Source organism: Nanorana parkeri, unplaced genomic scaffold, assembly GCF_000935625.1.
Source record: "Nanorana parkeri isolate BGI_ZX_2015 unplaced genomic scaffold, ASM93562v1 scaffold100, whole genome shotgun sequence".
NCBI lineage: Eukaryota > Metazoa > Chordata > Amphibia > Anura > Dicroglossidae > Nanorana > Nanorana parkeri.
In genome coordinates, this window is record NW_017306368.1 from 655367 (window position 1) to 683294 (window position 27928).

General features: G+C 39.7%; 1 protein-coding gene across 1 annotated transcript in view; it reads left to right on the forward strand.

Moving 5' to 3' along the window:
* The window catches only part of TTC27 (tetratricopeptide repeat domain 27), a 267500-nt gene that overhangs the window by 92298 nt on the left and 147274 nt on the right, over positions 1 to 27928 (forward strand). The window contains exons 8-9 of the mRNA XM_018552894.1: positions 3211 to 3344; positions 8021 to 8133. Coding sequence (XP_018408396.1) covers positions 3211 to 3344; positions 8021 to 8133 — 247 coding nt within the window. The remainder of the gene's footprint in view (positions 1 to 3210; positions 3345 to 8020; positions 8134 to 27928) is intronic.

A 27928-nucleotide genomic window follows, 5' to 3' on the forward strand; every position in this document is an offset into this window, starting at 1 on the left:
CCATCACATAAGAGTACACATATCCATGCAGCTCTCTGACCTCCACTAAATCTTTGAGAATGGAGTCAGTCTTTGTATATTCATTTACCTTCAAGAACTATAAATCAGGGACCCTGCACAATTCTGGGTAAGTTAACTTTCTAACTTCTAGCTATTCTAACTATTGGACCTTCACAGTGCTTTCCATGTCCTCCTTGGCTACTAACATGTAATGTCAGATAATATGACTCCTGCTTGTTCATTCATGTTGATGTAGAAATTTTACTTCAAGTGCCTCAATAGAACCCGTTTTTGTATGTCTTTTTTTTGAGGTCGCCATGTTGAAAGAGGAGAAGGGCTTTGCTTCCCCATGTAAGAGTTGCCTCCATAATAACTAGTCATATGATAACTAGTGGCGGAATGATCAAGAAGCAGCAAAAGAGATGGAGAAAGCACAGATCCATAGATCCATAGAATCAATAAAGCAGATGCAGAGACATCCTTCCACTGCAGCAGGTCCTCAGATACAGCTTACCTTTCTCAGGGTAACCCTGAACATGTCAGCAGTGACATCACCAGATTTCATTCCAGTCTCATAAGACAAGCAGTCATACAGCTATAAGACAGAGGCTTTATGCACAGAAGTGCATAGGCACGTAAAGTGCACTGCTATTTTTCAGGAGAAATTCAAGACAAAGGGTATCAATTTTAGGGTATTGCTAGTTACAAATACTATTTCTAGATGTTCTCTATTTGATTGCAGTTCTTCACTCTTTATGTTTAGGTTCACTTTAATAGTGGTTGTGGACAGTCCACGATTAAGGAAAATACGCCTGGAACATACTTTATATTATGCAGTCCCCAATACTGCCAAATGTCAAGGAGACGAGGAGGAAATTTGACAATATAAGACATCCACATGGATCCAAACTCCGAAGTTTTTGACAGACTAGAAATATAATAGGCAGCCTAACAGCTGGTAGACATTTTTTGGGCCAACAATAATCATTTATATGTAATCTTAGCAAAATTAACAGCCCCCCTCCCCCAATTAACTCAGTATGGAAAATCCAATAGGGTATTCTAGTTCTTCCGAGCTTCAGTTGTGTCTTAAGCACAGGTTTCCTTGAAAGTCATATTGGCACTGCACTGTTTCCTTATGTTACAGCGCATAGCTGTGAGCTCTCAAGTAGACCTTGCCGGACAATTCCTTACTCACCTCATTTGATCTTGCTGGTCTCTGGAATATGTTTTCAAGCCTTCATAGCAGGGGTCTTGCTCAGCTTACGTAAAGTATGTGCTTTGCTTCCACATCCCTAACCAACCATATGCGCTCTCTCTATTGCGCACACTAGCTTGCTCACTTGTCCACACCTCTTCATGAGCACAGAATGGTCCCAGCATTCTTCCATTGTGCCCCCTGCCACCAGCTTGGGTAGATGCCCGTTGCACAGAAAATTCCTCCTAGACCTGGATTCGGTGTCACCTACAAGGAGCCTGTGCCTCATCTTTACTTATATTTTACATTGTTCTGTTCCAAATGTATTCTGTCTGTTCACTGATCTCGTGTGTAAACCAATGCATTTAATTTGTCTGTAGATCAGGTTGGTACTCTGACCTTTTAGCTGTAGGCAGCATGATAAAAATAATCAAAATTGCTTTAGGTGATTCAGATCCTTTGTGGCAAATATTTTTTTTTCTGTGTTAGCAGGTATTTCACATTCTTAATGAAAGCATCTTAAATATATACCTGGACAAACAAATCTGATGCAAACAGATTATCCAAAGTTAAGAAATGTGTGCCTCTATACTGGTCAATTCTCAGTTTAGGCAAAAAAATTCCTTCTTTGCTAGTACTTATATCGCAAAACAGTATATTCTATTCAATTCCCTGACTTGTGCCTTCTACCATTTGACATTTGACATGCCTAGATTACCATTTTCACCTTGCTGTTAATTATCATGTTCTTGAATCCTAATCGCTTGGATTTGCTATTTGGATGTTTCTTCACAGATTGTACATATCTGTGTACATGTACTCATGAGCACTAAACTATTGTTATTCTCCAGAAAAGATCAGATTTGCCCAGTTTGCCAAACTGACACTATTTACTTTTCTCTGTCCCTGGTTGACCAGAACGGTACATGCATAGTCATTTGACCATGACATTAATATTTTGTTTTGTAAACATATTAGGCAAACTATATTAATAATAAATATTATATATAGATAGATCTATCTATATATATATAAATATATGTATATAGATAGATCTATCTATATATATCTATATATATTATTATAATTTTTTTCTTTTGCTGTACGTATTTTTTTTCTTTGTGTTCTGGAGTACATACAAATTCACACTGAAACAGATTTATTCAGCAAGACAAGGAACGCTGTGCCTGTAAAGCAACCAACTGAAATGATTACTCAATTTTTCACATTGAAATTGATCTTTGTAGAGCTTTATTTGATATAACATTGGTGGAGTCAGAGGAAATCTATAAAATCCTATTGAATTGATGTATCAAACATATCTAACATTTTTTTTTACCATTGAACATACTATTGTGGAGCAGTTTTATGATTGCTAATTTGCATGTATAGGTCATATGTAAGTTCTTTGTTGCTGTTATATGTACTGTATATACACTGATGTGTGTCAGAATAAAATGCTGTACCCAGAGGAAATTCATAATATACATTTGCAGAAATACTGTGTATTCCATAGGTTTCTTCTGCTAACCAAACTATTTTTAGCTGTATTAAGCATCTTTATTGTAAAATCTGCACAGAAATAAAACCATTCTGTGCATAGGAACAAATTCAGCAGCAATATGATCATTATTTTGAAATGAACAGCTGCTCTTTGATAGATAAACCTCCAAAATATGTGTCTGATTATTTGTTTAATATGAGACCTTTGAACAAAGGATTATGTTGGCTAGCATCTCTCATTGTGCTGTGTGGGAGAGTCCCCACAGAATTATTAGGTGTAAGTGCTGTAGAATCATTACATTGCTGCAGTGTGACTTAGTCACAGAGCTCGCCACTTGTCACCTGCAATGGCTGTGTTTGCAGTCACCTTACACTCTGGTGTTCATCCTAAAAGGGTTAAACAACTTATTGGTGACATTTTATTTTTCCTATTCAGCAAAACGGACAGAAGCTGGGACTGTTTTTGACAGCTAGTAAATTATTATAAATCGTGTCTTCATTTCCTGCAGGTGCTTTGGGGAAACGGACACGATTTCAGGAAAATGACTTGGCTCAACTTGTTCTAGATGTGCAAAGGGAAGGGGATTCCATCTTACGTAACGGACTGACGCCCGCACCAACCCCCATGGAGAACTTGCCCAGGGTAAGGAAAAAGTGATCTCAGTCATACCTCCATCTTTTAACCATTTCATCTCCACACTTAATTTTCAGAATGCCTGTTTTTTACACTGCAACATGATTATTTCTGTTTTCATAACCTGATCATTAATGGTAGAAAGAACATTGGCTTATTAGTTATGGCAGTACGGTGAGGAATGATGATTTAGTAATGCAGCGACCCCTAGCTAACAGATTTCACATTTTATCAGTGTAAACTATGGTTGTTGTTACATATGTTTTATTTAGCTTCTAACAGGATGATCCTATAGAAGTATAAATTAAATAATGCATTTATTGAAATTAACATATTCAGCAATAAGAACATGTTTAGGAAGCAATCAGCCAGTTTATGGCTTTTCCTGTTTCTGTTAAAAAATAATAGTATGAGAAAAGCTGAGACGTCAGACACTACCAGGGAGTTTAAAAATGAATATGCCCAGAAGACATAAATTTATATGCATGTGCAATTCAAGAGCGTAAGAGAAGATATTAATACTATAAATTATTGAATAGCTGCTTTACACATTACATAGAATTTCATAAAACAAAATATGATTTTTTTATACCATTTTCAATGAGATCTGCATTTTCTTATTAAATGCATCGACCAGAGCTTAAGCGTAAGTACTGTGACGACATAATAGGGGATCATTAACCATGCTTTCCTAGTTATAAGTACATGTTTAGTATAGAACTATCTTACAGTCTAGCAGGTCATTATATTAACTGACGCTGCACCTCATTTTATTGAGCTGTTTTCTAGTAGATCCTATTGATTATACTGGACAAAGTAAGGATTGCAGGACATCACCAGGTACAGACATGGACAAATTTGTTGGTACCCTTCCATTAAAAAAAAACAAAAAAAACAACAAATTTTTGAAATAACTGAAAACTGACCAGAGTAATTTGCATTTCTCATTGTTCCAAATTTAATGAAAGTCAGACTTTGTTTTTGATCTAACAAATTTTTTAAATTGATAAAACAAATGAAAATGACAAGGGCAAAAATGATGGGACCCTTAGTTAATATTGTGTTTCACAACATTTAGAAGCAATCACTGCAATTTAGTGATTTTTGTACCTCTCAGTGAGGCTTCTGCCTCTACCAACAAATAGTTTGACCCACTCTTCTTGAGCAAAGTGCTCCAGCTGTCTCAGGTTTGAAGTGTTCAGACTGCATATTTTAGCTCTGTGCAGATGTTTGATATGATTAGTACTTTTATCTGTCTTTTTTTAATCTGTCTGAGCAATACATTTTGCCCCAGAATTCCTTGATAGTCTTGAGATTTCATTGTACCCTGCACAGATTCAAGGCACCCATTTGCCAGATGTATCAACACAACCCCAAAACATAAATGAGTCATCCATGCTTTCCTCATCACAGTGCCAGAAAGACTATTGAAAGTTTTTTCCCAGAGTGGAAACAACTATATAATGAACAGTGACATGGCACTGGCATTTCTGCCCAACAGACTACTTTGACTGTAAATCACTTGAGCAGGACTTTTTGTCTCATTCGAACAATTTTATTTAAATGCTTCTTTAGGGGAAAGGCATTTATACGAATTATCACAAGGCGATACTTCCTCTATAGTGCCAGTTACTGTGACAGGTGGAGTGATACCAGATAACTTTAGATTGTTGTACATTTTGGTGCACTTTAAAAAAAAAAAAAATAACACATCCCTGAAAATAAGACCTAGTGTGGTTTTTGGGGGCTAAAAGAATATAAGACAGTGTCTTATTTTTGGGGAAACACGGTATGCGAGTGACCGAAATTGCAAGATTTTACAAGAAGTCTACGTCGACCGTTTGCACAATATTAAAAAAGAAAGAAGAAAAAAGGGGGGTAGATGCAGCAAAAGGAGTCACAAGAATATGAAAGCAACGGCCACCTGTTCTGGAAGATGTGGAAAAGTTGCTTCTGGTTTGGATAAATGAGGAGCAACTAGCAGGTGATACTGTGAGTGAGAACATTATCTGTGAGAAGGCAAAGGCGTTGCATACCGACCTCATAAGTAAACTGCCAGGTGCAAGTATGTCTACAGAAAATGAAGAACTCTTCAAGGCAAGCAGGGGATGGTTTCATAATTTTAAGAGGAGAAGTGGCATCCATAGTGTTGTGAGGCACGGAGAGGCTGCGAGTTCAGACACTAAGGCAGCTGAGGCATTCGCTACCGAGTTCCAGAAGCTCATGGTTTCCGAGGGTTACCTGGTGGACCAAGTTTTTAACTGCGATGAGACGGGGCTTTTTTGGAAAAAGATGCCAAAGAGGACCTACATTACAGAAGAAGAGAATGCAATGCCCGGTCACAAGCCCATGAAAGACCGTCTTACCCTCTTGTTTTGTGCTAATGCAAGTGGGGAATTCAAAGTCAAGCCCCTGCTCGTGTATCATTCCGAGAATCCACGAGCCTTCAAGAAATGTAAGGTGCAGAAGAGCCAGTTAAATGTTATGTGGAGGTCCAACAGCAAGGCTTGGGTCACTCGCATCTTGTTCGTTGAGTGGATCAACGAGGTCTTCGGTCCTGCAGTGAAGAAATACCTTTTAGAAAAGAATCTGCCACTCAAAGCATTGCTGGTTATGGATAATGCTCCTGCTCATCCTCCAGGCCTTGAGGACGATTTACTGGAAGAATTTGAGTTCATTAGGGTTAAGTTCCTTCCTCCCAACACCACTCCAATCCTCCAGCCAATGGATCAACAAGTCATTTCCAACTTGAAAAAGCTTTACACCAAAGCACTATTTCAGCGATGCTTTGAGGTGACCGAAGGAACAAACCTTACCCTTTGAGAGTTTTGGAAAAATCATTTTCACATCGTGAACTGCCTCAAGATCATCGATAAAGCCTGGGATGGGGTCACCAAGAGAACCCTAAATTCTGCTTGGAGAAAGCTGTGGCCTGATTGCGTTTTTGGACATGGATTAGAGGGGCCTGCTTATGAACAGGAGTCACCAGTTGTCGATGAAATGTCAAATGAATGTCACATTTCAGCAAAATCCTCAAAAGGAGGCAAAAGCAAGTGTCATTGGAAAGATTCCTTGTCAAGGTTTCACGAAATGAAAAAGATTCCATTGAGCCAAAAGATAGCAGTAATTCTGCTAGTGATAGTGAAAGGCGTCCTACACAATAATTCTCCTCTCTCTCATCTTCCTCACACCATCCACAAAGGTACCTGTAATTGGTTTATTTTTCTTTTATACAGTATTTTGTACAGTATTATATTACAGTACAGTATGGTAATAATTTTTATATGTATATGTTTGGGTTGTGGAACCAATCATCTGAATTTCCATTATTTCCTATGGGGAAATTCGCTTTGATATACAAGCACTTTGGATTACATGCATGCTTCCGGAACTAATTATGCTCTTAAACCAAGGTATTACTGTAATTAGCTATAATTTCGCGCTCAAGTTGCTAGAGGGCCAGACCATTACAAATAATGAAGCAGGTTGTTTACCACGACAGTAGAAGTGATTTTTTTTCTGAAGATATGGGTAAACAACACAATTTAACAACCTTTTGAACGTGGGGTGATTGTTGGCGCTCGGAGCCATGGAGCGAGTATCAGCAAAGCAGCAGAATTCGTTAAATGTTCAAGAGCAGCTGTTAAAGTGTTTAAAGACTGGACATACACACGCAAACACGTGTCGGCACGCCTACGTGCAAAAACTACAATTGCGCTACACATGTTACATATGGCCGTGAACGTTGGAGTGAGAGCAATAATTCTAGCACTGTCAATCACTGTTAGCACTAAACTGATGAGCGGTAAAAGCGTTTAAAATGTTCCCTATGGGAAATTTTGGGTATTTACTTTTTTTTGCGGCTTCACGGACAAACGCAATTTTAAGGCTTGACATGTTTGGTATCTATTTACCCGGCGTGACCCCGTCTTTCATGTTTTACAAAACAATTGGGTATTATATTATGTTGTTTCTGTGCATTAAATTTTAATTTAGTTTATTTTTTCCTAAAAATACTGGTTTGATAAACATTTGCGCAAAAAACGTGCGACGTAAAAAATTGCAACTACCATTTTTTTTTATTCTACAGGGCCTCTGCTTTCGGAGCATACATCATTGTTTGGGGGTCTGAAGCTGTTTTGTAGCCAAAAATTGATATTTTATCATGTGTGCGCAAATAGTAAGAAATTGCCCCGGACAGCAAGTGGTTAAGGATACGTGCATACAATAGGCTGTTAAATGAGCAATGTAAATGTATGGTCCTTTAGGAAGAGGCATCGTGCATGGGAATATTAATACATTACAATTATTACAGATTGCAGACTGGAAGTGGTTTAAATAGATATTGGTAGCTGGGACAGTCAAAACTGTTCCTTTTCTGTTATGTTGAGAGAGCAGATACAGTGTTTGTTAAGGTGGGGGCATTTAAATCTGCATGAGTTAGGAGTAGGTGCAGAGAACTGAGTTGTGCTCAATAGGAAGTAAATCTATGTGGCTTGGATTCCGTTTACTTGGTATGGGAAACATCCTCCATTTTAACTAAATATTCTCAGAGGTACTTGTAATTTCTATACAGGGGAGAGAACCAAATGTAGGTTAAGTTATCACTGAATGAAATACTGTGTGATGTTATCAGGTCACTGTCTCTGCAATCTTTTTTCTAATATTGAACTTTTCCCTGACAGAACCATGAGCTTCAAGATGACACAGTTCTTAATAACATCAAGTTAGTGGATCCTGATCAGTTTCAGATGCCTGACTTGTGTGCTGAGGAGCTGGCTCTTATTTTGGGAGTTTGGTAAGGTTTAATTTCCTTACACTGAACATGTTTTCTGTTGATATTGAAAATAAATGTCATATTGTTGTAGCATGATTGAATATTTTCAATGGTTTAGAATGTTCTTCATTTAAAAAGATGCAGTGTAGAAATACTATTGCTTTTCCTGTAACATTAACAAAACATTTAGCGCTCAATAATTAGAATTCAGTAGGATTGCATGTATCCATTTCTTCAGAAGAAATAAACTATAAGCAAGCTGCGAATGAAAAAACTTGCACATAGTTTGTTTTTCCTTTATCTATTACAGGTTTAGAGGCAGGAACTTTAAGGGGGGTTTTCTGTTTACCCACAAAGGTATCCAATCTCCTTTAAAATTTCAAAAGTAAGAAGACCAGCTTCTGCTGGTAAAGTAGAAGAATGAGGCTTCCTCATTTATTAATATTATACAGGATTTATATAGCACCAACAATTTGCTCTGAACTTAACAAAATAAAGGGAGACAGTACAGTTACAATACAATATAATACAAGAGGATTAGGATGCTCCTGCAAGCTTACAATCTAAAAGGGAGGGGCAAGAGATACAAAAGCTAATAATTATGTGGGGATAAGCTGATCGAGAAAATAAGAGTACAGTTTTTGGGTTTAAGAAGTATAGGCTTCTCCGAAGAGCAAGGTGAAAAAGCAAGGTGGCGGGGTTATTATTCTCATATTTGAACACTGTTTTTATAATCAAGTAATTCCTCTGACCTCTTTTCTCTTTATTTTGCTAATTTATATGTAAGGCTTCTCAAGCATTTCTTTGTTGACATCTTCACAGTCATGATGGGTTGTTTTAACATCTTCAATGAAACTTAAGTCCTGCTGCCGCTAACATCTCTAAAGCTGACTATACACTAATAAATGGTTCTCATTAAGTTTGGGGACTGAACAAAAAAAATGTAATGGATTCCTCCTTCCACACAAAGCCTGGATGAATAAACCTCCTGATGCCAGCTATTGCCCCTGCTTGATTGGCTGCTGAATATCTGGATTATAGGATGCAGGCACTGTTTGGCTTTAAAGTTTTGGACTGGCTCCCTTGACAAAAAGTTGATAGAAAAATTAACTTTTGTCAAGCGGAGAGGTGCTGACAGGGCCACCCATGACTCGAATTTCAGACAGTTCTTTGCTCGGTGTATGGCCATCTTAAATCAACTTCTCTTTTGTTTTCACTCGTTGGTCTTCTGCAACTGCTCTAATAGTACTCTAGTATTTCAGTGTTTACTTGCCCTTAGCCTCTATTTGGATTGCAGTTGGGCTGCTGTACTGTACAGTACCGTACAAACGTTTTAGGCAGGTGTGAAAAAATGCTGTAAAGTGAGAATGCTTTCAGAAATAAAAGTGTTAATAGTTTATTTAAATCAATTAACAAAATGGAAAGTAAATATACAGGCAGTCTGTCTGTCGAAGGGCTGGAAAGCAGTACAATAATGAGTGTCTGCAGGCAACAGTGGAGCATGGTGGAGGTTCCTTGCAAGTCTGCATTTCTGTAAATGGAGTTGGATTTGTTCAGGATCAATGGTGTCCTCAATGCTGAGAAATACAAGCAGATACTTATCCATCATGCCATACCATCAGAGAGGCATGTGATTGGCCCCAAATGTATTCTGCAGCAGGACAACAACTCTAAACATACAGCCAATGTAATTAAGAACTATCTTCAGAGTATTGAAGAACAAGGAGTCCTGGAAGTGATGTTTTGGCCCCCACAGATCCCTGATCTGAATCATCGATGTCTGGGATTACATGAAGATACAGAAGGATTTGCGGTAACCTATATCCACAAAAAATCTGTGGTTAGTTCTCCAAAATGTTTGGAACAACCTACATGGCGAGTTCCTTCAAAAACGTTGTGCAAGTGTACCTAGGGGAGAGGCAAAGGGGAGGTCACACCAAATATTGATTTGATTTGGATTTCTCTTCTGTTCTTTTACTTTACATTTTGTTATTTGATAATAATAAACTATTAACACTTTTATTTCTGAAAGCATTCTTACTTTACAGAATATTTTTCACACCTACTTTTGCACATTACTGTATGTCCTGTGACACCAGCCATTTGAGGGCTTGACAGTTTGGTAGAGATCTGAAATAAGCACACTGGCAACCTTGACATTTGGCATGCCTTAAAAGCTTGTTTTGGAGACAGTTAAATTAGTGGATTCCTTCCTCTCCTCCCTCCAGCAAGCCATTTTGCCTAGTGGCACACACAATTACATAAAAATCTTTGCATTGTAAATCTTTGCTATGTCCTCAGTTACTGACCTTGGCTCAAGTGCTATTCATTACCACAGTGAAATAAGCTTAGCTGTAGATTTATAACTCCTTCACTTGAGTCTACCTTTAATATTTAGCCTTCAGCCTTCACCATATGCTGGTCATTACTTGGGGCTCTGCATTGCACACTTTTTATCTAATCAAGAAAAGTTAAACTGTGGGACTTTCAGCCATTTCTGATCAATGTTAGCCTGTGTGTTCATTCCCTAGATAGAGGTCTGTCTAATGCTGACATATCTCTTTGAAAGAAAAAACTTTGATGAGAGTGCCACATTAATGGTTGTGGATGCCAAGATCTATATTTGCTTCACTTTAGATTATAACAAGGTGAAACAGCCACCACATTTTGGGGGTCTAGGCTCTCCCTCTTCATCAAGGCTTAAGTGCAGCGTGAGCTAGAATAATAATAAAGAATTGGCCCAAAAGGTATTATGGGCTTGCTGAAAAGTCATCCAAGTTATGGGCTGTGAGAGCTGACAATATAGCATGAGAGGCTGCTATGGAAGGGAGAGAGCTTCTGACAATCCCTGAAGAAAGTAGCTCAGATTTCTAAACAGAATTACTAAAAGAACAGATTGATATACAATAGGGAGATACTGTAAGTGCTACTATTATGTGTTCAACATACAGTGTGTACTGTGGTGACAGGATCTATGTCTTCTGTCAGAATTAGAATTCAGAATAACCATGCGTGCCCACAACCGTGACATTTATTCACAGAATCTTTTGATAGGATCTGTGAATGGAGCGACGTCAAGTCCCATCTGCCACCGCAAGAGAGGTAGTCGTGTTTCTCAATGGAATACAAGTGCAGTGATCTCACTGCATTTGTAGTCCATTTATACTTTCTACTGTCATTTAGCTGATACCTTGGTACAGACAGGATGGCAGGAAGAGTCTGCAGGAGCACAGAGCATTGCACCTGCAATCCAGCGATTGCAGTTGCAATGCTTTGATAACTGAAATGCAAACAAAATAATAAATGCACATTTGTCGTTTAATAATGTGTGCATTTATTATTTTCTTCCAAAAACTGGACTATGCCTTTAACATTTGCTTTTCTTTTCACACGTTTACATTGGTGTATTGGTTTTCTCTTCACAGTTGTTTTCTGTTTAGGAATCATAACAACATACAATATCATTCTTTTAAGAAATTCTGTCATGCAGCATGTAATCAGATTTCTCTTTTATTTCATTAAAGCTATGTAAACCAAACTGATCAAAGCAAAATACCTGATAGAGTGGCTCAGTTTAAAACATTGTTTCCGACAGGATTATTCTTTAATCTCTAAATTACTGTAACCTCCAGCCTTGTGCAAATGACAGCCAGCCGGATGAAAATCTGTGCCAGTCCAGTATGAAAGCAGCATGGGTAATCAGTGAGTGTGTTTTCCTGGCAAGCACAGTGCAATGCTTGTCAGTCACAATGGTCCCTTAATCTGTAGCGTGACTGGTTTTAGTCAATTTAGTTTCGCATTATAAAAGTCTAAAGATTGCTGCTCTTTTTCTTTGCCATTGCATAATATAAAAACTGGTAAAATGCAGTTCTGTAGTTTGTATAGCTGTCTTTTTTTCTACTTTGAGTAATAATATTTAAATAATATTTTTATTATGCCATACTGTTCTGAGGTCACTCTGAACGGAACCAAACTTGGTAAGTATGTAATATGGTGTTTAATAGTGGACTAAGAGATGCATTGCATAAAAACAGAGAATTTTAGTAGCGGTAACTTGGATAAGATACAGTCAAGCTTGTTACACTTTATTACAGTTTGTGGAACAGTTGAAGCAGGTATGTTTTTTGCAATAGAATAGTACAAGTTTAAATGATACTAAACTCAGGAGTTAAATCTTAAAAATGCATTCAAGTACCTTAATTAATAACAAAAATGTATCTTATTTGTGTATATAGCTGTAGATCCTCAAATCAGCTCTGAATTCATGCGGACGCTATCCTTGCTTTAGGAGGGTGGCTACTTTGATTCCCCATGGTCCTTGTGTGTGTTGTAAAGTAGCCACCACTCCAAGCTCACTCCTGTGATGTACTACAATCTCACGTTTAGTTACTAATTTGCATTGAGATTGTAATCTATCACGGGAGCAAGCTTGGAGCGGTGGCTACTTTACAACACACACAAGGACCACGAGGATCAAAAGTAGCCACCCACCAATTCAGAGTTGATTTGAGGATCTACAGCTGAGTTATACACAAATAAGCTACACTTTTGTTAATAGTTAAGGTACTTGAATGCATTTTTAAGATTTAACTTCTGAGTTTAGTGACATTTTAAATTTCCCTCTGTAATGCACGGGGTCAGGGTGCAGATCTCATCAACAGTTGTAAACTAGATTTGAACACTGTTTGTCCTAACAAAGGGTTAAATATCTAGACGCATAAAGAATAAAAGAAGGCTCTTAAGCTCGTGTGGACTGAAAAGTAACACGTGATGTGTCAATAGTGCTAAAATAAAACCTCACAAAACTTAGCAAAAACAGTAATGAAACAAAGAAAGGTTTGAGCATATTCCATAAAAATATAAACTAGATACAAAAATCTATATACACAAAAATGGTGCTGGCACTTTCAATAAGTACACTACATTTTCAAAAAACATGTACTTTTTTACTTTATGTAAAATACTTCTTTAATGTACCAGTTTTCTAGATCTGTAGTAGTTGCAGGTTGTGGTATTTTTAGAATTTTGTTTTTGTTTGCCACATTGCTTTTTTAGTGTTTGACTGCAGATTTCTTCTGACAGTTTACAGGCTATGATAAATAATTGGAATAAAAACAGGTGTGTCTGAGAGAGATTTCTTGAGGACACAGTCTCCGACGTACTCAAGATCATAGCAAAATCAAAGCAAGAGTAAAAGTGGCCATACATCTTACAACCATCGCACTACTTTCGTTGTGCGATGGTTGTAAGGCACTGGCGGAACTACCAGGGTCGCAATTGTGATCGGGCCCTGGCGTTCCGCCACTTGGGGGGTCCCAGCGAGGAAGAAGAGGGCCCCCCCAAAATAGTGCCGCTCCTTCCCTGCCGCACAGCCAAGCGCGGAGAAGTGTGGGGGGGGGATGCTGGTGATATTCTGTAGTGCTGACTTTTATTATAATGTATTGCTGGGACTTGTAGTCCCGCATAGCTGGTGGTATTCTGCATTGCTGTACAATCATTATACAGCAATGCAGAATAGCTCCGAATATGTAGGACTACAAGTCCCAGCAATGCATTATATTTTTAGGTAGGGATACACCAGTGCCAAAACTTGGCATTTTCACGAGTACTCATACTCGTGAAAATGACCCAACACTAAACTCAGATACCTGTGTTCTGACGGGAACGCCAACGTAGTCGAATCTGCCGACCTCAGCATCTGCGCTTGCGCACAGACCAATATTATCGAGGAAACCGGGATTTATTCACAAAGTATTTCATTTAAATAGTTAATTGTGACTGTTAATAATATTCCACTCATCATTTACTGCCACCCATCATTTACTGCCATGCATGGTACATTATTAACAGTCACAATTAACCATTACAAACGAATACTTTGTAAATAAATGCCGGTTTCCTCGTTAATCCAATCTGTACGTAAACGCAGATACTGGGTCGGCGTTCTCGACAGAACAACGGCACTACAATTTTAAACAAGCGGCTGCCTGCGGTCCTGCGCTTGCTGGGGACCTTGGCAGCCTTCCTGTTAACCATATGGTGCCATGGCGGTTGGGGGAGGAGGCCTTCATGGTTTCTTGCACTGGGGCCCTGAAGGTTCTAGTTATGCCTCTGTTGTAAGGTGATTAAAAGTTCGTACGACCTGCCCATCCTGGACAGGCAGATCGTATTTGCGATCATCGCAAGTCCTCCCCGCTGAGCGGAGGGCTTAAAGATGATTGCTATGGTGAGCGGGCAGTGTGCGCTTGCGCACCTTGGCCTGTGCGGCTTTTGTCTTGCGATTGTGCTACGTTTTCTAGCGTGCTCGTAAGACGAAAGTTGTGCGACCGTACAGCTTAAAGGTGCCCATACACCTGACGATTATCAGCCAATTTTCTTATGCGATCGCGTTTTCGTTTGATATTCGTAAGGTTGATGAGCAGTGTACAACCGCAAATACTGTACAATCGATCGACTATTGACTCTCCAGCAGGTTAGGAAATTCGGTCGATCGTACCATTTTCACAAGGTTGTTGGCATTTCCGTACGTCAAAATTCGTATGATTAACACTGCTCATGCGCAAACGAAAATACGTGCGGTCGATTACCGCAATTCGTCCAGGTGTTTTTTTAACTGCAGCTGATTGAACCTTGTGATAATCGGGGCAGGATGGGGCCGCCGTACGAAAATCGCACAACGGTTCGATCATCGGACGAAAAGTTTTGTCCGATGATCGCAAGGTGTATGGGCAGCATTAAGCTGCCACACACCTTACAATTATCTGCAGATATTCTATGGTCAGATGGAAAAGGTGCAACATGCACCTTTAGAAAGATGAGGTGAAAAGTACTTATGGCCCCTGTGATGCAAACGGGGGGGTTTGATTAAGTTCTATTAGAAGTTTTTTTTTGCTGTGTGTTCTTGTGCTTTGTAGCTATATGCAGATGTCTTGATAGTTTTGGATCAACTGTAAAAGCAGCTCAAAGAAAGACATTGTTCAAAGCATTGATATATCACATGATTGTTTATTATTTAATATGTTGATGAAAATATAGCTTTACCCCTTTTTTAAAACCCTATTTAAAACATCTCCAACATTTATTTGCTACTAGATAACTTGTGGCCCTCTTTATTGTCAGCCATCTTTGAAGTGCTATCTGCACAGTGATTTCTGAATCCCACCTGACTTTTCAACTGGCAGTTTCAGTTGAGAGGTCTGGGTTTCCATCAGTTGCTGAAGCTGTTATAGTATTTTACCTATTGTTTTCCAGCAACCTTTGTGTGTTACTTCAACCCTCTTGTATTTTTCTTTCTGCTGTCATTTTTGAATGCCCTAATTAGTACATGTAATAGGATGACTAGTTTTGATCTGTGGAGCGAGTAGCATTTTGCAAGATGGAGTCTGCTGTTCCCAGAAACTAAAGGTCTTTTCTTTTATGCTCTGTCCATCAATTGGTTTCTAGCTGTCTAAATCCCTACATATCTGTTCAAAGCTTCTTGTAAAGATAGAAGAAAGAACACTGAGCTGTATTTCTTGTAATTTCTCTGTAATGTTCTCATGCATCCCTGTAGAGATGAATTAAGTAACTAATGAAGGGGAAATCCCATGTTGATATTACATTTGATTTAATACCTTTAGTTCTACAAATTAGCAATGCATGTTTAGTTTTGCTGCAAGTATACAGCTCAGAATGTAAAACGTTTGATACTATTACACTTTAAAGAAGAACTACATTTTGGTCTATGGAGCAAAATAACAAAGTTATACTAATCCTCTGAGACGGCTTGCTCTTTAGACCGGTCCCTGGAGCCTCTCTCCCCCTCCGCTGCAGCAGTCTAAGGTCCCTTAAGTCATCTTGTTCTATACACAGTGTATAGGATGTGAGGACACCGAGTGACCTCACATCCTATACATAGGAGAAGGCAAGGTGGAGGAGCGCTGTCACAGCGGGCCTGCTCGGAGGTGTGTCTAGATCTGGTCATTGGAAAACGCAGGAGCTGCTGTGTCCGGACACCATCCGCTGCCCCAATCTCAACTGGTTAAGCAAATATAGCAGGTGCTAATGATCACTGGCATAATACCGTGTTTCCCCAAAAATAAGACACTGTCTTATATTTTTTTTGGCTCAAAAAAACAATCTAGGTCTTATTTTCTGGGTAGGTCTTATTTTTTTTTTTGTAATGTACAACAAGCCACACTTATTCATGTCGAAAAGCCTACGTGCATTCATGTACAAAAATAGGGTGATCAGGGAAATCAGGGGTGCCAAGATCAATTTGCCAAGCAATCAGTGGCCAGAATGAGCAACGTACTTTCACTATCGATTCCTCACAGGCGGAGTGCATTTGGTATCACTCCGCCTGTGACAGGAGCCGGCGCTATAGAGTAGGCAACGGCTTATGCGGCTCTGCTTCCTCTACCACTGGCTTCATTGGCACCGCTGATTCTCTCCTGCCTCTCCCGCGGCTCTTCCCCCTTATGCCACCACCGGCCCAGAAAAGGTACAGAGCCACTTTCATTGGCTCTGTACTTTTTCTGTGATCTGCAGATCGCTAATTTTGCTGTTTTACAGAATGTAAACAATGGATCTCTCTTTCCTCTCACACACTGATCAATGTATGAAAGGAAAGGGAGAGCTTCCTGATCTCCAGCCAGTACCTGTGTCATTCATTACCAGTACCAGCCACTACCAGTACCAGTGTCATCCCGAACCATTGCCAGTCAGAACTTGTATTATCCTGTACCAGTGTCAGCCAGTGCAAGTGTCTTCCAGTGCCATCCACTGCCAATGGCTGTACAGTCAGTATCAGTGTCAGCCAGAGCCAGTGCTTGCATAGCCAGCACTTGCATAGCCAGCACAAGTCTCATCCAGTACTAGTCGCTGTGCTGTCAGTACCAGGGTCATCCAAGACCAGCGCAATCCAGTGCCAGCCAATGCCAGTGTCATACAGTACCAGTGGCTGAACAGCCATTACCAGTGCCAGCCAAAACCAGTGCCTAATTACTACCAGTGCTGGTCATTTTGTAGGTGTTTATACTGTCTTGGCCTCCAAAAATGTGATAGGTAATCAGGAAATCTGATGCATAATTTAAATGTAAAGCTCTTGGTTGGGAGAGGAAGGGTGGGAGGGAGAGAGAGATTTTTAATGCAACCAATCGACTAGCTGAAATGAAATAATCGGGCAACTAATCGATTATGAAAATAATTGTTAGCTGCAGCCCTACCCTCAATGCAGTTTAGCTACAAAAAATTCTCATATATGTGGTTTCCCCATACTCTGGAGGGGTGTAAGAATGTGTATAGGTATGTCCACGTTGTGTGTGAGAAGTATTTTATTAAACTGGCAACTTTCTGCAAAAAAAACAAACACATTTCAACAAAAATAAAATACTTTTTTTTAACATTCCAAAGAATTGTGGCAAAAAAAACAAAAAAATACTCACTGTGCCTCTTGCTATCTACCTTGGGTGTCTACTTTCCAGAAATGGGTAATTTTGGGGATGTTTTAGTGTCCTGTCATTTTAGGGCATCAAAAAATGCAACAGGCAGTCAGAACACCAAAGTTGATACATTTCAAATGTGTATACCATAGTTTGACACTTATACACAGATTAACTATCATACACAGATTTGTTTTTGTTTGTTTTTTTTTACCAAAGAAATGCATCAGAATACATTGTGGCCTAAATTTATGAAGAAAGATTATTTATATAATACCATAAAATGCAAAAATAATAAACTTAATATAAAACCTAGTGGTTATTAAATACCACCAAAAGAAAGTTTTATCTGTCTTCAAAATTCTATAAAATTATTTGTCAGCCAAAATATCACAGCAATGGCCTGGGCAGGTAGGGGGTGTAACATGCTGGTCCTGAAGTAGTTAAAGACACACAGCTGTTATATATTTTTTTGTTTTGTTTCTATGAACGTTTGTACATCAAATGGAACACTCCTTGTGTAGTATTGCAACAAATATATGTAAAGTGTAAGATAAGAGTAATATGGAATGATTTAAAAGGCACCCAGATTGTATACTCTTCATTAACAAAACGACAGACTTCCTATGTCAGAACTGTTGAATCAGCTTTTGGCTGCTTTTCCATCATTCAGGTGCTGTAGGTAGTATAATAGCAACTTTTGCGTGTATTATGCATAAGCCGGAGGTGCTATTGAGATCTAAGGGAATTTAGGTCTCTTGCTTTCAGAAAGCCCTACAAGTGGCTCTGATTACAGCACACAAGGTTTTATATTACCAGGGCTGTAAGAGTTGGAACTTCTAATTTAACATAAATTAGTGCATTTAAGATAGGAATGAAATGTTGCATTTCAGGAATTGAATCTCATTCATGGGACAGCTTAAAAGCGACCAAGGTTGAGGTGCTTTAATGCAGATCCAGCTCTTTGTGGTTAGGATAAATGAACCCATTAGACTTTCTCTTTAGAAGTCTTCTCATTGAGTCAATGTTCAGTAAGATAATAGTCTTTCAGTCATTCATGAAAAAGCCATAGAACTATTTAAGTGTAAATTGAAGTTTTAAAACATAAGAAATTATATACTCGAGTATAAGCCGACCCGAATATAAGTCGAGGTACCTAATTTTACCACAAAGAACTGGGAAAAAATTAATCTGGGTATCTATGGCCCAGTTTGTAATCGGAGGAAAATGTACCTTGCATCCTATTTTATTCTTTCACAAAAGGGCAGCTGTTTAACAAATGTCATCAGAGTTGTCCATCCTTCACCTGAGGTTCTTTATAAACCATTCTGGGAGCAGTGATCTCCTGCCTGACAGAGCTTGCATATTTCTGATGTTGATGTCATGCAGAATACTCACAGGCAACTGCGTAGGACATGGAAGGTCTCCTTAGGTGAGTAACTACTGATACCAATGCCAGAGCATTCTTCCTGCCACTGACACCAAAGGCGTGCCATTCTTTCTCTCACTGACACCAGTGATGGGGGCATTCTCCCTCCTGCTTGTCACTGACACTGAGACATTTTTCCCCACTGACCACCAGTACTAGGCATATTTTCCTCTAACTGACACTAAAACATTTTTTCCCAATGTTTATCTTCTGCTACAGTTACCCCAGAGATGATTGGCTCCACCTTCAATGGGAAACACAAACCAAAAAGCACTTAAAAAGCCTCTTCCCATCACCACATCCTCAGTTTCCTTGGGGGGGTTTATCATAGCAATTGCGAATGTTTGAACCCTCATATGGTCGCATTGGATATATTTGCGCCAGATTTATGTTGCTAGTGTAATGTTGTTCATAAATGTAATTAAATAAACTCCCGTAACTCCAGGCAAAAAGCTTAACTGTCGCTTCTTGATGAAGTTGTTATGGGGACTTCTTAAGTAGTGATTGTTAGGTGATGCTTCAGTTTCAGACGTAGGACAAGTGCAGATGTAAACAGTTGCAAACTTTTGCAAAGCAAGCGCAATCGGAAAAATAGTGCACGCTCTGATCAAATGCACATGTTAAAAGGTGTGGCTAAACAAATTTGCACATAAAAGAAATGATATAAGAGGCTAAAACTGCTTTGATAAATTCCCCCTATTGTGTTTTCCAGGTACGCACATCGTGACTTTTTCTTTTCCTTTCCATATTCTGGTGATTGTGATCATTGACCCTACCACCCTGTCATGTAGCCAGGTACCAGTCTCTGAACTGTGTCCTCTCTTCTTACCTGAGGGTTCACTTTCTGCTGAGCCCCTCGTGAAGTGTTGGGCTTGATTCCGGCAGCCCTGCTAGTTGTGTTGCGCATAATCCCCCTGGCATATGGGTGGTTGCTGTGGAACAAGATAAAATGTCTCTCCCGCCCTTACAGCAGGTTTGGTTCTCTCTGGTTGGCATCTCTGAAGGTAATGCATGTGTGTTAGAAGGGTTGGACCAAGATGGCTTACAGTGTCACTTCCAGTAGTGGAAAATTATGCACTTCTGGTACACCCTTGATGCATTTCTGGGGGGACAGGATGTATGGTGAGACCAGTTTGCAGCATTATTTCTTGGCAAGAGAAGGGTTAGAGCTGTCTGAAACCTAGAGTGGGGCTTGTGTTCAAAGCTCGACCATGCTACTGACGGTACTGACCTCCCTGCACCCACAATATGAAAGAGGAAGGGGAAGGTGCATAAGTAAAGGGGGCCACTACACAGGCAAGATCTGGATTTTGTTCTTCCACCCTTACAAAAAATACTGCAGTTCTTTTGAAGTAAACTGCAGTTTTTGTTACAAGTAAAAAAAAATAATCATTTTTTTGGATATGAAAAAACTACAGTATTGCAGTACAACTGCAGTACAGCTGAAGTATTACTGCATTACAGCTGTAGTATTACTGCAGTACATATAAAATACTAGTAAAATACAACTGCACTATTGCTGCAATGCAGTTGAAGTATTACTGCAGTACATCTAAAATACTAGTAACAGGGTTATTCACAAAAGGGTGAAGAGTTTGGAGAAGGCAGGATAAAGGAACAATCTAGGACAAAATAGCTGAACTGGAAAATGAGTTGAATTGGACAATTTATTCAAATCAGCTATTTTGGTCTGGATTGTTTACTTCTCCTGCCTTCTCCAAACTCTTCATCCTTTTGTGAATAACCCCGTAAAATACAACTGCAGTACATGTTTCTCTTTGTAAATGTTTTCTCTTATGCACTCCTATAATGTAACTAATGTCTTACCAGACAAATAACCCAAAATCAGAAAAAATGTGTTGGCCAAGTGCAGTCACAAAAGACATTAGTTAAGGTTTAAGCTTTGAGCACAATACACACCCAATTTGCATATCTTACTGTTGCATTGCAGTGGTCCATAGCGTTTACTTGCTGTAGAGTAACTACAGCACTGGCTACATGTTGCACAATACAGCATAACATACTTTTTAAAAAGGAAATAATTTTTCTCCTAAATGACAAATGTTTCAAAACAAAAAAAAAAACAATTTCATAACCAACAAAAAAGTGTCAAAGAAATCCCAACAAGGGCCAAGCTACCAAGAAGAAATGGTCCTTTCATAAAAACAGGGGAAAGGTGGTATCTTATTTACTTCCAGTGAACCTCCCAAAGAGAGCAAGTAACCAGGGTTAGGGGTAGGACTTGTTTTATGAACAATAGAAAGACATAACAAACAGCCCTTTTGTTCTTCAAATCATAGGTGAGGGTCCTTTGCTCCATCAGTTTTTTTTTTTAATTACCAGCCCATTGGGGGACCAATGGAGAGCAGAAGCCCTGAAAGATATATCACATCTGAAGGAGGAGCAGGTCATTCTGCAACCAACAGTTTTACTCCCTTGTTTTTCTTGTTCAGAAACCCTCTGGAAAGTACAGAATGATTATAAACCTGAAAGTGTTGAACAAGTCCATTCTTTACAAAAAAGGTTCAGAGTGGAAAGCATTTGTTCAATAGGGAATCTGCTTTTTCAGGGGGGATTTATGGTCTCACAGAATCTGCAGGATGCTTACCTTCATGTTCCAATTCCTCAAGCCAATCCAAAATACCTAAGGTTTGCCATTTAAACCAAGATGGGCCTAAAGCAGTGGCAATTCAGAGCCCTTCTCTTTAGTCTTTTGGTGTTTCCTTGAATGTTTACAAAGATACTGGTAGAGGCGTTGGCCTTCTTACGCATTCAGAAGGTATCGATTATCTCTTATATATACAATATTCTGTTCTCATCACACGGCAGGGTGTTGACTTTGGACCTTCAACGAGTGCTTCAGACCGTCTAAACATTGTAATAGAATAGACCCAGTACTGCAAAGGATCTTCCCTACAGAAGAGAGGATTCTCAAAATTGTTTCCTCCTCAGAGCACTGATCATTCCTGATGGCTCAATGGTGGCCAAAAGGAAGTTGGTTCTCAACTCTCATGTCTATTTCCTCACCATGGGTTCTACAGGTTTGACTGGATCTCTTGTCTCAGGATCCAGTGTTACACCTAAATCCCCAGCTCTTCTGCCTGACGACTTGGAGGCTGAAAGAAGACTTCTTGAAAACCAGGGATGTTCTGAAAAAGTTATAGATACCCTTATTCTTAGCCCTAAAATGACGGCCAGCAATATATATTTTTTCGTTGTGTAGAAAGCTCACCTAGTTAGATATTTATGTTTAGTACAGACGATCCTACATTTCTTTCAAGCTGGGATTGAAAAGGGATTGTGACCTTTAAGGTAAAGATTGCAGCCCTCTTGATGTTTCTGGAAACTACACTCGCAGAGGACCCCCTGGCTGAGAGATTACTGAAAGCCAGATAACTGTTGAAACTACTGCTTCCTGTAATTTATCTCTGGTACTGAATTCACTAAAGTGCCTTTTGAGCCTATCAGTGCCTGTTCTCTAAAGTATCTAACGCTAAGTTACTGTTATGGTTTTCATGCTCAGCATTACTCTGGCCAGGAGGGTTGGAAACTTGCAGGCACTATTCTGTAAAGATCCTTATTTTATTACTTTAGAAGATAGAGTGCACTTAAGCTGAACCATATGTCCCTTCACACGAGCAGTCCAGTTTTCTAGATCTAAAAAGATTCCTTTTGAGATATTTGGAATTTACTTTAGAAGATCTAGCCATCTGCTGTTACATGGCCTGAGTATAGGATGTCATGCCTTGAAAGGTTCCAATGCCAGATGGATTACGGAAGCAGATGCATACGTCAAAATGAGGCATTGACCACCTGCTGAAATAAAGCTAATTCTACAAGGTTAATGGTAGCATTATGGGTAGAGAGGGTAAGGAGCTTCATGAGAAGAAATCTTTAAAGCTGTAGAACTGTTACCCAATCAGGACCTGGCCTATGGAAGCAAAGTATTATAGGCCGTAGTTCCTTGCTTATCCTCTCAGGTGGCTGTCCTGGAAGATGATTATGGGAAAATCATGGTAAGACTTACTGGTAATTATATTTCCAGTAATCTTCCAGGACAGTGGCTCTATTTCCACTCAGGGTTTCTTCGTATTGAGGTGATAGTGATATCAGGTTTCCCCTCTTGCATGTTGGTGATGGTTGTTATATTTATTGCAAATGAGGATGAATGGGTAGGAGGGACCTTTTAACTGCTTTTTGGTTTGCATTTCCTATTGAAGACAGAGTTAATTATCTCTTAGGTAGCTGTCCTGAAAAATTCCCGGAAACACCATTTCCAGAAGTCTAACTGCGGCACAGTTTTTCCAAATGATTACCGATGCTAAAGCATTTTTATCTCCTATTTACCACTGTTCCTGAATGATCTTTGTTTCACTGACTACCAATTCTGGGGAATTTCATCCTTTCTCTGACTACTTATGTTGAAGCATTTTTTTCCTCCTCCTTACCACTGACCCAAAAGCATTGAAACAAAATGCTGACGCCGGGGGATTTTTTACTTCCTACTGACCACAAATGCTGGAGAATTTCTCCTTTTACCCCAGCTCCAAAACGAATGTGTCATGTGTAGCAACAGGCACACTTTTCCTAGTTTTATAAAAAAAAAAAAAGTTAAGGGTTAATGGTAAAAAGTGTCTATTATACATTATGTTTTCAGTGTTTACAATATAATGTCATAAGTTTATATACATAGAACATAACAAATTTGGCAATGTGTACTGAGAAGAAACCCCTCAAAGGGGGGATTTACTTACAGCATGTTGCAGCACAGTAATATGCAGCTTTCTGGCAGCTGCACCATTCATTATAGCAACATCAATCTCTAAGATGGAAGCCCTGTGAGATCTGATCACCGTGATAGTGATCCTTGACATTCCCAAGTGATGATGACAGTTGTGCTAGACACTGATTGCAGCCAAACCCTGATTGTAATGAATTGGCTAAAGACGGAAAGCCAATTTAAAGTATGAACAAGATAAGCAAATGTGACATGCCCTTGAAATAGAAAAATTAGTACTATTGCTGTAGGAAATTTTTATTTATTCTAATGGACACAGTACCAGTACCTCAGTATTTTTCCCCCTCCTGCTGCACAGGGCTGTGCTAGTTTGCATTATGTTAACTCTTTGTGTTAAAATTTAATGGAATATGATATTACAAACTTTACAGCTTAAGTAGGATAAATTCCTATCCAGAACAGATAATCCTACATTCAAAACAGTGAATAATTTCTTGTGATAATCTTTTTATATTATTACATATTACATTTGATATTTACATTTAAAGGAGAACTATGGGGTCAGTGTTTTTCCCCATAGTTCTCCTTAGGGTAACGGGAGGACACAAACTAGCGTCCTCCCGTTACCCTAAGCTCAGTATACCGCGAGCTACAGCTCGTGGTATACTGAGACGCCGCACCTGGAGCGGATCCCGACGTAGATGACGGGATCCGCCCAGCTGCGTGAGTGACAGCTGGCTCTGCCTATCTAGAGGCAGAGCCAGCTGTACCCTCCCCCTCCCCCGTCCGTTCCGCCAGTCAGCGCTGGCAGATCGGAGCGGGAAGAGGGGAATCCAGCCCCTCCCCCTGTCACGGCAGAGAGCCGTGACAGGATCGAGAGGTGAGGGAACCCGGTATGTGTTCCCTCACCTCCCGATCTACTGAGCCGACCTGTGACAGTCTCATTGTCACAGGTTGGCTTAGAACTATGAGGTGAGTGGAAATCACTCATCTCATAGTTCTCCTTTAATATTAAATATAATATTATTTTTTGTTTTTCCCCCCTTACTTCAAGGCTAGTTAAAGGAAGCCTGCAGTCTCTTGAGTGATCGAAACATGGCGTCTGATGTGTATAGCAGGCACTTCAAGTTTCCTGCAGGCATCCATGGTATATTTTTAGAGCACCCCATGAGTTGATAATTTGAGAGTGCTGTTATATAAATCCTCAGAAATTGTTATCTGTAGCTTATTCTCGGTCTTTGACTTAAAGTATTAAAGCAAGAAAGTTAGCATGAAAGCCAGTGAACTATCATTTACAAATGAGAAGTCAACATGGCGGCCTCCATGTTTCTTACAGGCAAGGTTCCCTTGATAGAAGTAGTACATCTTAACCTTATGTATTTTGGTTGAGGGAGTTTAAAACATCTTGCAGAGAGTGCTCATCTATTAGGAGGCAGTTTCTCTGCATGTAATGGATAGAGGTACTGATTATCTTGGTATACAGTACACTCTGTCTTGTACAACAACAGTTTATATCATGTTGGAGGAGTAAGTAAGTTGAGGATTACCAGGAACAGGCATTTATTTATTTTTTTGAAGCTGGCATAAGATGCAAAGAAAAGAAAATTGTGCACTTACCATATAATTGCACCGGTGCATTCACTGTCTGGATTGTCTTCTCTGACTAACATCTAAAGAGCAGTGAATAGGTAGAGGGAGTCAGGTGCTCTTTTTATATTCTAATTATAAAATTACTCATCCCTAAACTTGCTTGATTAAAATGTTGTGTTAAAACAGACCTGAGTACTTTTTCTTTCTTTGTTTGTGCATATTCACAGTTTTCACAAATCAACCACACATTAAGTTCTGAAGGTTGTTCTCAGGGGATGTGTAGGGATGCACTGAAATTTCAGCCGCCAAAACATATTGTCCGAAAATGGCACTTCCGAAAGTGCGGTGCATGCCTGGTTTCTCTCCTCCCCACTGGTCGCTCCTCTGTATCCCCTGTGACACAGCGCAGCCGTGATTTCACAGGAGGCTGGATCTAAATGAAAAATTCCTGTTCATTCAAAATTGTGGACATAGTACACATACTATGTCCACAAGTCATGATTGAACAGGAACACTTAGTATAGCGTCTTCCTGTTTATTTATAACAGGGACTGCAGAAAAAGAGATTGAGGACTCAATCTCTATTTCTCTGTTAAAAGGGAAATTTCAGGGGTCTGTCTAGTCAGCCCCCAACAGTAAAGTTAAAAAAAAAATATTTAATAAAAATAGACAAAAAAATAAATAAACCAAATAACATTTAAAAGTTTATCAAAAAAATGAATACAAATATTTAAAAAAAAATGTATAAAGGTTTGACTTTTTTTTTTGGGTCAAGGTTTCAGCCTGACCTTTTTTTATTTCTCGGTTTCGGTTTCAAATTTTCATTTTGGCGCACCTCTAATATTTTGTTTTTATTCTTTACATCACTTCCTAAATAAGGACCAGATGGTTAAGTAGACCTATATGCTCATATTTACTTAAAGCTATGTTATCAGAGTCTTGCTGGGATGGATAAAGACTATTAGTAAGGTTGTAATACATACCTGTCCAATTGAAAATGCTGCTCCATGCTCACTTCAGTGCTTGTCATGTGTTCGACCTCACAGGAAGGAATGGCACCTAAGGTAGATAAACTTGATAGCAGAACAGTAGTTGATACCCAGGAAAGAGCATGATTAGGTATCTGACCCTAGAACCTATGCCAACATGACTGGAGGCTCTCTCAGAGGCATGGGTTCTAGTGGTGCCCTGTGTTTCCTAAAGCTCTGGTTGGCAGTTGGAGAGTTTTCTGTAGTACATTTCATAGAATGAAGTCATAAAGATTGATTGGCAGGTGACAGTTGAAATTACAGACAGAATCAGATGAAGTATTCAGGCCGAAAGTCAAGACAGGTGGTAGGCAAGTGTACTTAAGAACAAGGAAGAGGAGATTGGATATAGACACCAGTCAGAGTCATAACCATGAGAAACAGGATACAAGAAGTTGATCTAAATACTTGGAGATGATGAGAAGCCTATAAACATATAATGACTAACAGGCCCTTTTGTAATTTAACATTATTAATAATTACCCTTTTTTTTAAATTTCAAACTGCTTCTGCTGTACATTTATAAAACTGTCAAAAAAAAGTATGCAATATGGCATCCTGGAGGCATTCCATATATTGTTAATGTACAGAATGCCCTTGGAAATATAGTGCACTGCTTTTCCCAGGAGTCTGCAGGCTTCCTTAGGCACCCGCTGCAATAGAAGTTTAATTTTGGTGAGATACTCTCTAAGGCTTTTCATCTTCTAAAGAAGTAATAGGCAACCTTGAGAGGTGGAGATCTACCTGAATGAGATCAAAGATTACCAGGATGCAGCACTGGTTTTTAAAGAGATAACCAAGCAAAGCACCATTAAAAAAGGAAAGTTTGAAGAGTTCAGGGGTCAGTATTAAGTAGAGATGCACCGATACCGGTATTTTGGTACCGAGTACGAGTACCGATAATTTTTTTTCGGTACTCGCCGATACCAATTGTCGAGTAACGGAAGTCCCATTCAGGAAGCCAGGTGGCGTGTAATTACTCGCCACCTGGCTTCCTGATTAGCCGGGCAGCGTGTAAAGACTCGCCACCGGCTTCCCGATTAACAAGAAAGTACCCTCTTACCTTATTATGTGCATCCTGTCACCCCTAAGGCATCTCCAGCGAGAGCGCGGCCTTCCTCCAGTACCCAGCCGGAGCCGTCTGGCCGCCCAATCAGGAAGCCAGGCGCCGTGTAACGACGCGACGGCCTGCTTTCTGATTGGCCATGAGGCCGGCTCCATGCTCCCTCGTCATGAGATGACGAAGGAGCATGAAGCCAGCTTCCCGGCCAATCAGAAAGCAGGGCGTCGCGTCATTACACGGCGCCCGCCTTCCTGATTGGCCAGACGGATCCGGCTGGGTACCGGAGGAAGGCTGCGTACTCGCTGGAGAGGCCCCGGGGGTTACAGGCTGCACATACTAAGGTAAGGTAACCATACCTCACGAGGCCAGCTTCCTGATAGTTTCGGTTGAAACAAATGAAAAACATTTTCATTCGTTTTATCAATGGACACACATTTCAATGCTGATTCGGAGGCAACGAGCCTCCGAAACCGCTCAAAGAGACTGCAGAACAAGCTGCGACCGTATCGGCCACCAGTGCGTTTTTTGCACATGCGAGCCGCCATC